Below are 10,971 nucleotides of genomic sequence, written 5' to 3' on the forward strand. Positions count from 1 at the left end.
AACTGATTTAAATAGAAAAGGCCACAGGGTGGGAGGTGGAGAGGAAACAGTTTCTCCTAGTTCCCTCTACATGCCACATATTTAGGGGAAAAAACAAACCTACCTCTCTGGCTCAGAGGTTAAAGCATCTGCCTGCAATGCGGGAGACGTGGGTTTGATCCCTGGGTCAGGAAGATCCCCTGGAGAAGGAAATAGCAACCCACTCCAGTATTCTTGCCTGGAGAATCCCATGGACGGAGGAGCCTGGCGGGCTACAGTCCACGGGGTCACAAAGAGTCGGATACGACTGAGCAACTTCACTTTTCACTTTCACCTCTCTGGCAGCAGGTACTTCCAAAAGTTAAGTTTCCCATATTTTACCTACTAAAACACATTAGTGAAACATTTAGCCACTCCAGAGTCCTTGAGTGCACTTTATCATCATCCAAAACAAAATGGCTAGAAATCATTTAGCCCCAGCATGACGCACAAAGCACGCAGGATCCGAAGAACCTGAGTCCCCCTGTGTCATTCGGTAGAATATAGTGGTGTAAAGACACTATAAATAAGAAATAGAAAGTAAGCTATCACAGTGGTATAAGGATCACTAACAATCCAGTTACAGACTTTATAAAGCGCCTCAGAGCATCATGGTCCCAGATCTGCCACTTCTTTGAGGACCTCACAGAAAACGGCCTAGAAGAGCACTAGCAGCATAAGGGAGGGATTTTTGCTTCTGAGACGGAGCTCTGACTAGATATTAAGCTCTTAGTTCCAAATTCACCTTTCAACTCTGCGATGCTGGGGGCTGGGACTTTGCACCCTGTCGCACCTTTGTCAGCGGTTTCCCACTGGTTTCTGCTGATTGAAGGCACTAGAAGGGGGACATCCCTGGTGGTCTAGTGGCTAGGACTCCATGTTCCCAATGCAGAGGGCGTGGGTTTGATCCCTGGTTGAGAAACTAGATCCCACATGCTGCAACTAAAAACCTGGCAGAGCCAAATACGTACATACATATATAAAAATTTAAAATATCCAAAAAAGAAGGCACTAGAGGGAAAATGGAAGGCGGAAGAAGAGATGGCACATGTTCTTCCCCATTAATCAGCTGTTCCTCTCAGCATCATCCTAACAGCAATGGGTTTCAGACTCCAGATGCTCTGGGCATCCCCAGAACCAGCTTCATCCACCAGCCACAGCCAGGGAGCATCCCTTTGCTCATTCTCAGTTACTTGAGCCCTTCGTTCCAGCTTCTGGTATCTCATAACCTCAGCCTCTTCCCTTGGCCCCTCTCTTCCCCACTCAGCTCAGGGTGTAACTGCTCTCTACAGCCAGTATCTATGGGTTCCATCCTGTTCGTTCAGCACTTGTGTAACTAGCACTTGTGTAAGTCTGCACATTAAATTCCTCTTGGTGTGATATCTAGTGGTCTTCTGTGTTGTGCTGTAGGCTGGATCTGAGTTAAGCACAAGAACTTAAAGCTGGGAGGAAATGAATTCGTTGTTCATATCATAGCAAAAATGTAGCATGCACTTATATGTACTAAGCATTTTTTAAGGGCTTAAGCATATATAATCCTTCTAATGTCCACAGCAATTCAATGAAGTGGCTATTATTATCCCCATATTAGAAAGGAAGAAAATCACTTCAGACATCCCCTAACTAGTAAGTAGTGGAGCTGGGATACAATTGTAAGTCTGACTCCAAAAGCCTTCTGCAAAAAACAGGCTTTTCAAGATATTCCATGCTGCTCCTTCAAGACTGTTGACAAGGTTCACAAATAACTTAGTTCAGGTGTGTGATTGCTTTTTTGTTATCCTCATAAGTCTCATTCCTTAACAGTCCCCTTCCCTTTTAACATGCCATCGCTCGGTGAGTAAATAATGTCATCTGTCCTGTACAATGTCCCATATACTGGAGTTGGCTATTATGTTTCTTCATGGCATCATTTCACCGGTGCCTCTCCCTTCCATACTTTTTAGAAACTCAAAAGTCAGATTGACATTGAATCCCACTTAAACCTTTATTTTTTTAACAAGAGTATTTCATCTGTGTTGCTATATATTTCCTATTGTATCAAGTCAGGAAATGTGCAATGTCTGGTCATTCCATATAGTGACTCTTAGATTAATTAGTGGAGTCAAAGTCTAACTTCTCCATTGTAGAGGGAGTCCAAACCTGTAAGTGCAAAACCTCACCTTCTATAAGGCTTTGGCATGAGACGACCGCCACAGTCAGGGTGTACAAACCAAATGTTACACAAAGGGACTCCTCAGAATAATGGAAATAAAAATGAAAATAAACAAATGGGACCTACTTAAACTCAAGACCTTTGCACAACAAAGGGAACAATAAACAAAACGAAACGACAATGCACAGATTGGGAGACAACATTTGCAATGATGTGAGCAACAAGGGATTAGTCTCCAAAATTTATGAACAGTTCATGATGCTTCACAGCATCAAAAAACCCAATAAACAAATGGGCAGAAGACCTAAATAGACATTTCTCCAGAGAAGATACAGAGCTGACCAAAAGGCACATGAAAAAATGTCCAACATCACTAATTATTAGAGAAATGTAGATCAAAACTGCAATGAGATACCACCTCACACCAGTCAGGATGACCATCATCAAAAAAACCCACCAGCAATGCTGGAGAGGGTGAGAAGGAAACCCTCCTCCTCTGCGGGTGGGAATTAAATAGATGCAGCCACTGTGAGGAACAGCACAGAGCTCCCTAAGAACTAACAGCAGGGCTGCCCCATGACCCTGCGATCTCACTCCTGCACGTGTGTCCAGAGACGCACATGATCCAAAGAACATACGCACCCCAGTGTTCACCGCAGCACCGTTTACAATGGCCCAGACGCCCACCAACAGAGGAACGGACAAAGATATGGTACATATACATACGGAATATTACTCAGCTGTTAAAAAGAAAGAAAAATGCCATTTACAGCAACACAGATGGACCTAGAGACTGTCATACTGAGTGAAGTCAGAGAAGGAGAACTATCGTATGACATCCCTTACACGTGGAAATCTAAAAAGAAATGATACAAATGAAAGAGACTTACAGACTTAGATACAGAAAACGATTCACAGACAGAGAACAAACTTATAGAGGCCGGGGGTGGGGGGGCAGGGATAGTTATGGAGTTTGGGATGGACATGTACACACTGCTATATTTAAAATGGGTAACCAGCAAGGACCTATAGTACAGCACAAGGAACTCTGCTCAACGTTATGTGGCAGCCTGGACGAGAGGTGAGCGTTGGGAAGAATGGATTCGTGTGTATGTACGGCTGAGTCCCTTCACTGTTCACCTGAAAGTATCATAACATTGTTAATCGGCTATACCCCAGTATAAAATAAAAAGTTTGAAAACAAAGACCCTCAAAAATCTGACCCCTCAGAAAGGACATAACAGATGGTGTTCATTCAAGTCTTCAAGGAAAGCAAAAATCCCAACAGTTCATCCTACTTCTGACAAACCCTCAATAAATTTTGTTAATCAGTATTTCAAACCACTCTTTAAATTTCAAAGGGATCAAAGGTCAAGAGTTTCAAAGTCTAGATCCATGCTTCTTTAAATTCTGTATCTGTTCTTACTTAGTTCTTTGAACCCTGTGGGCCCATATTTGCCTAATTGAAAATGGAGATAATGTCTCCAACTTTACTTCACCTCAAAGGACTATGGGGAGGGGAAATGAAATATAAAAGAAAAAGTTAGATATGACAAATAAAGATTTATTATCAGAGATTAAATTTTACCCAGAATAAGGAAGACTGCAATGAACTGAAAGCTTGAGAAGCCACCGAAAGTACAATCAACAGTGCTTGAGAATCCACTGCGATCGAAATTTGAAGCAACAGGATGGATGAAGTATAAGGCAACAACCACTGCCTACAGATGCTATGCTAGTACACTAGTAACTCACTTAAAAGTGGCTGCCACCACCTGACTCTTTCATTGAAAGCCGTTAAACCAGATATAGTTCCCAGATAGAAAATCACATTTAACGCTGCCCATATTAAAATGAAGAGATTAATGAATACAGACGCCACTACTACAAATAAACTAACAAGGACCTTCTGCGTAGCACAGAGAATTATATTCAGTATCTTATAATAACCTATAGGGGCTTCCCTGGTGGCTCAGTGGTAAAAAAAATCCACTTGTCAATGAAGAAGTCACGGGTTTGGTCCCTGGTGGGTGAAGACACCCTGAAGGAAATGGTAATCCACTGCAGTATTCTTGCCTAGAAAATCCAATGGACAGAGGAGCCTGGCAGGCTACAGTCCATAGGGTTGCAAAGAGTTGGACACAACTCAGTGACTAAACAATAACAAAATAACCTATAACAGAAACTAATCTGAAAAAGAATATATATGTATATATGTGTGTGTATATAATACTCAATCACTTAGTTGTATACCAGAAACGAATGCAACATTGTAAATCAACAATACTTCACTTTAAAATAAATTAATAAAAATTGGGATTAAACCAGTAATCTTGATACCGTAACACTCGATTCAGGGACCCACCCATCAAGATACTGAATTTCCTAAACAAATGTTAAACTAAAACAAGAAAATGCATTGAGTTTAACCTAAGAAGTCACTGATTCTGTCTACAAAATATACCTTTTATACATTATGTAACTTGAAAAATGTTCAGGATAGACCAAAGAATCAAGTCCTCCTGCAAAGATTAAATTCAGTAATACTGTTCTGAAAATACATGTGCTGCAAAATACTGTGAGCATAAGCTATCTGTTACCAACTGGGACTTGGAGACCCAACTCAAATCTTTTAACCATTCTTTGCATTTTGATGAAGGTTATAGTTCAGAGTCTCTTCAAATGCCATTTTAGAAAACTAATGTTAAACACACAAACCTAGTTACTTCTGATTTTTATATTAAAAATACATAAAAGCTGAGCAGTTTTCCCTGCACTACCATCTCCGAAGTAGGTTTTAAGAATTTTCACATTCCATTATCTGAAAGAGTCAACAGACATTTTCTTTTATCTTTTCAGCTACTGGGTTCTCAAATTCTCACCTTGACATCATCAACATAGTTTGGAAATTGCTGACACAGGCTATTCAACTGTGCTAAAAGATTTGGGTTTATATACAGTTACCACAGTGCCACCATCTGAGCAAAAGAAAGCACAGTAACATTTTAAAATAAAGCATAAATAGCAGTATTTATCTTTTTAAAAAGATTGCCAGAGAACTTCATATTTAAATACAATGAGCAAAACTCATAGAAAGATCTCAAACAAGATTCTGTGGGATGTGATTGAATGACGAAGTTTGCCCAGTTATACCAGAACCTATTTCAATTTCTTAAAGTACCTCAAAGAGCAGATTTGTTTTCAAAGAAGTAATATACCCTTACAAAGAAAAGCCCAGTGCAAGACAAAGACCATAATAGAGAAGGATTGTGTTCAAGCACATCCAAGAGGTGGAAAGAGGAGGAAAATCTTCGGAAAAACTATCAACAGGCTTAGATACTAAAATCTTAGTTTTAAACATAGAAGTTCTTACCTCCCACTGTAAATGAGGCGGGATATTTCGTATCTGAAGTTTCCGAATCCTGCAGAAGAATTAAAATGTTTTTTAAAAGAAAACAAAAAAAAAAAACATAAAAGCAAAAGATATTTATAGCCAACATGGATGTTTTGAAACTACCTAAGATATATTTATTAACTACATACCAATATATACTAAGAAAACACAGCCCAAGAAAGAAAAAGGAGACCAAGTTAATCACAAGATGCACACTGAGACCACTGGAAACCTAGCGTCATTGGATTGTTGTGGCTTACTCTAAAAGCCACTAAAACTGGCAGATACAATGTGTGAACACATTTCATCTAATGACTGTATGCTAAGTTCAAACCCTTTAGCCTCAAAGCAAGCATCCCAGAACACAAAGCCTTAGTCCAGATGTTCTTAATCTGAGATCACAGCCAAAGGATTCATGGACAGAATTCAACGAAGGTGGACAGGAGCGGTGGGGTGCAGACGGGTGGGGGTCATATTTATTTTCACTATCCCCTAAGTGATATTTAGCCACCTTCAATAGTGAATGTTGGAATTAAACCACAGTAGAATTACACGGCTTGTACTCTTGACATTAAAATAAGTCAGGCATTTTCATTTTACATTAAGGTGTTGCAGATCTTGTATGTTCACTACTGTGATAGTTAGCTGTGTTGCTACAACTTGTTATTTATGTATGTTAAGAAACACATGTTATTATTAGCTTTAACATTTTCTAACTGTATTTCAAAATAATTTCCTTTATAATCCTATGTGCTTTATTTTATGCATTTAAAAATATTCCAAGAGGTCCACACATTTCAGGCTGCCAAAGGAATCCAGGGTACAAAAAAAAACATTAAAAATCCCCCACCTGAGTTTCAATGCCTACACATATCCCTATATATATACTATGTATATAGAACACAATATATACTTTGTAAAATAATAAAAACTATTATACTACACACCTCCTCCTCTTCTACTCCCTCCTCAAAACTATCCGAGTAAGAGAGGAAGGATGGAAAGAAGGAAGCAACACGAATTATGTGAGACTGTACTCTGGACACCACACACCAATCACCCTCTTACAAGGGAAAGGAATTTAAAGTCAACCAGCTATTTTTTAAAAAGAGACTAGCAACTGGGCATGACATCTCAAGTGAAATAATTAACCTCTAGCTCTACAGTCAATTTCCCTTTCCAGGGCCAATGATCCACTTCTAGGTACCTCAGCGTAGACTACATTGATAGTATAGTTCTTTTCCATTCATCACAAAACTTAAATGAACGCCACCACACTGCCTATCCCCTCGCTGTTGTTCAGTCGCGAGGTTGAGTCCTGGCGACCCCATGGGCTGTGGCCCGCCTTTAGGGAACGCTATATTAGCATGTTAATTAGACAAACTCAGGTATGTTCTGTTTGTAATCATAAAATAGAGGATGAAAGGAAAATCATTTTTACATTATTTTTATTAGACAGTAAAACAAAGCATAATCACCAAGGGCAAGTATCAGAGATAGTGAGAGAATGTCAATTTAAGAAAACATTTTCAAACACCGTGTAGTCTTAGATTTTACACATCCTATCCTGGAATTTGTTTAAAAGATAAATCATGCGCTAGTAACTATTTAAGCTGCTGGAGGCATACTGTATCTCTGTCCTTGTATAAGTTTTATATTCTTCTATAAAAACCTTAAAAAAACACCCTAATAAAAGTATTCCTAAAACACAGATTTCAAATCTTCCATGTACTGCTTTAGCAAGCAGAAAAGTTACTCACATTGTGTAAATATTCAGCCTGGGTAACTAAGAAGTAAGAATTATTTACTACACATTTGCAAGTACTAATCGGTCTTAATCAAGCAACTGACACATTAAGAAAAAACAGCACAGTGTTAAGAAACCCAGGATTCAATCCTAGTGGACTGTTTCTGGGTGTATATATATGGGTATATGTATTACTAAAGAAATTCCCCCAATGCACACACAAAAGTGTACACAGAGGTAAGGTCACCAAGCAGGTCATTCTTCTTTATTACAAGAACAAATACCTACTTCACAAGGCTCCCAAGAATTTCTTTAAATAGGACACCATTTTTTGTTCATTAGAAGTAATCCATTAGCCATGTTTTCCCCACATATTCTTCAAATTGTACATCTGACACCTATTTATTTATTAGAAGTTACACCAGAATAATTATTTCCCTTAACTGACTGTCCAGTTTCCATTATCTGATTCTCTAAAGTTTCACTTTAGACAAACATCAGGATTATTTTCATAAAGTTAGTATTTTGACAGGCTTCCCTGGTAGCTCAGAGATAAAGAATCCGCCTGCAATGCAGGAGACTCATGTTCGATCCCAGGGTCAGGAAGATCCCCTGGAGAAGGACATGGCAACCCACTCCAGTATTACTGCCTAGAGAATCTCACGGACAGAGGAGGCTGGTGGGCTGCAGTCCATGGGGTCTCAAAAAGTTGAACACGACTGAAGCGACTAAGCACAGCATAGAGTTTTGACATCTAGAACTATGTTTTCCGACTTTGTTTTCCCAGCTCCCATCTCCCATCCGAGCTTTCAGAATTGGGTTATATTTAAATTAGATTCTAAATACTTAAGAGTCAAGAAAACAGATACTGGTATTTGTTTCTCCTCTGTGATTACCGATCATTAGAGTTTAATTTTAACTACCAACAAAATAAGCTGGCATTTCACCTCCTCCTAAAACACAACCCAAGTATTATTACAAGGATCACACCCCATAGGGGCAGGGACTCGTTAGGCTGTCTTGTTTACTGTCGCATTCACAGCCTGGAGCACTGTTTGGCAGCTGAGAAGCACTCAATTGATAGTTAAATTAACATTTGTTATAATACAGAGAGGGGAACAAAAACACAAGACTCACAGATCCACCATGCAGAAACTACTAACATTCCCAGTGATTTTATTACAGCTGATGTAATAAAATCATGGTGGGATTACAGTGGGAAGACAGTGGGAATATAGAAAATTACAGTGGGAAGATCAACAGCCCCAGAAACAGGAGAATAAGAAGTTAATCACCTGTGCTATTTCAAAGAAAACTTTCAGGTTTTTGAGACCAGAAACAGGAGAAAAAGAAGTTAACCACCTGTGCTATTTTCAAAGAAAACTTCCACACAATCTATAAGTTAATCATATAGAATTTAATTTAAGGCTTTTCTGCCAACAGGGAAAAATGAGGTAAAGTTTAAGTTCTCATTTAACCTTTTTTTTCTTTTTTGGCCTGCCACTCACTCAACCTGTGGGATCCTCGTTTCCTGATCAGGATCAAACTCACACTCCCTGCACTGGAAGCATAGAGTCTTAACCACTGGATCACCAGGGAATTCTTCCATTTAACCTTTCAAAAATGCTTATTATGCTTGAAATAGTTTCTGTAAAATCCAGTACTCACTATTTATTAAAAGTTGGTTTAAGTACAGGATTAAGAGCCAATAGAACTCATATAGACTTCTAAGGGCATCTTCAAAATTTTTAGTAATAAATAGTACAGATTTAAATTGATTTTATACAAATTTTCATATTGACACCAAACTAGAGAAATCGTATCAACCTCCATATGCCTGTATCAGTTTATCAAGTATGATTACCTACCTAAATCTTATTTATTTCTACTCAAATGTGTACCAACAAATCCCACATACACGACCTGTCATGCTACAGTACATCTGGAAAAACCTACTAAAGGACCTTTTTGCTTTAAAAATAACTATCACCATTATAGTTTCTTAAAATGATTAACAAAAATTCCTTAACAGAACAGAACATTTTTGGTGTTCAGTCCCTAAGCTGTGTCCGGCTTTTTGCAACCTCATGGACTGTAGCACACCAGGCTCCTCAGTCTTCCACTATCTCCCTGAGTTTCCTCAAACTCATGTCCACTGAGTAGGTGATGCTATCTAACCACCTCATCCTCTGTCACCCCCTTAACCCTTAATCTTTTCCAGCCTCAGGGTCTTTGGCCAAAGCACTGGAGCTTCAGCGTCAGTCCTTCCTATTCAGGGTTGATTTCCTTTAGGATTGACTGGTTTGATCTCCTTGCAATCCAAGAGACTCTGAAGTCTTCTCTAGCACTACAATTCACAAGCATCAACATTTCAGCACACAGCCTTTTTGCTGAACCAACTGTACACACTTCATCTCACATTGTATATGATGATTGGAAAAGCCAGAGGTTTGACTATATAGACCTTTCTCAGTAAAGTGATGTCTCTGCTTTTTAATATGCTGTTTAGGTACAGAATACTTACTCTATTTCCAATTGCTTAATTGCTATCTTTTTACAGTTGACCTGATTATATCAAGATACCAACAATATGCCCACATGTGTAGAGTAGCTGTCTCTTAAGGTCTGTTTGACACAAGAAAATCCCTTCACTACATTTTCTTGCTATTAATTTGAAGGTCAAGGTCATAAATCTTGTACAAATAACTCATTCTGGGTTTTATTCATTGCATTCTGAGTCATTTTAAATATTAATAATTGTTTGCTATGTTGAATTTGATATACACAGATGCATAACATCTTTATATTGTTAATACAAAACATAGACATATATGAATCCACCCACCCAAATAATTAGAACAAGACAACTGAAACTACCATGCTCTTCCCTGATGCCTACCTCCCAGAATGTAACCATCATCCCCATATATTCTGTCATTCTCATGTCTTTTAAAATAGTGTTTTTAGTAACTCTTTAAGTTTGTCTTTAAGTTACTCTTTAAGTAGACAAACAGCAAGTAGAATAGCAAGGAGAGAAGCCTCTTTGCAACCCCATACAGTCCATGGAATTCTCCAGGCCAGAATACTGGAGTGGGTAGCCTTTCCCTTCTCCAGGGGATCTTCCCAACCCAGGGATTGAACCCAGGTCTCCCGCATTGCAGGGGGATTCTCTACCAGCTGAGCCACAAGGGAAACCCCCTGTTGTTTGACCTGAGGCCAAACTATGGTGGAGGTAATGAAGATAACGGCTAACTTCTTCAAAAGGTCCCATGCACACACTGCTGCACTCAATCAGGAAACAAAAAACACACACAAACCTGCCATTTTCTGGTTTCTCACTGCCTGGATTTTGCTACTTACACTCCCCATGGTGTTTAATATGTTACTCTGACCCTATAAAAGTGCTAGTTGGACCTGAAGATTTTTGTTGGTCAGGGAGAGGTTGTGTACTTCCATGAAAAGATACATTATCTCTGGCTGTCTTTCTGTGATGCTGCAGTCACTAATGATCAGTCCCTAAATCCACTGTTTCATTCAAGGTTGAAAATGGATTTCCTCATCGTATCATCGGAGAAGGCGATGGCACCCCACTCCAGTACTCTTGCCTGGAAAATCCCATGGACGGAGGAGCCTGGTAGGCTGGAGTCCGTGGGGTCGCTC

At 39.2% G+C, this 10,971-nt stretch overlaps 1 protein-coding gene across 3 annotated transcripts in view; it reads right to left on the reverse strand.

The window, feature by feature from the left end:
• The window catches only part of IGF2BP3 (insulin-like growth factor 2 mRNA binding protein 3), a 143,535-nt gene that overhangs the window by 97,135 nt on the left and 35,429 nt on the right, over positions 1–10,971 (reverse strand). For all 3 annotated transcript variants that reach the window (XM_010839053.1, XM_010839052.1, XM_010839051.1), the window contains one exon: positions 5,544–5,592. In XM_010839053.1, the coding sequence (XP_010837355.1) occupies positions 5,544–5,592 (49 nt within the window). The remainder of the gene's footprint in view (positions 1–5,543; positions 5,593–10,971) is intronic.

The sequence above is a fragment of the Bison bison genome, unplaced genomic scaffold, assembly GCF_000754665.1.
Source record: "Bison bison bison isolate TAMUID 2011002044 unplaced genomic scaffold, Bison_UMD1.0 scf7180017864109, whole genome shotgun sequence".
Classification (NCBI taxonomy): Eukaryota; Metazoa; Chordata; class Mammalia; order Artiodactyla; family Bovidae; genus Bison; species Bison bison.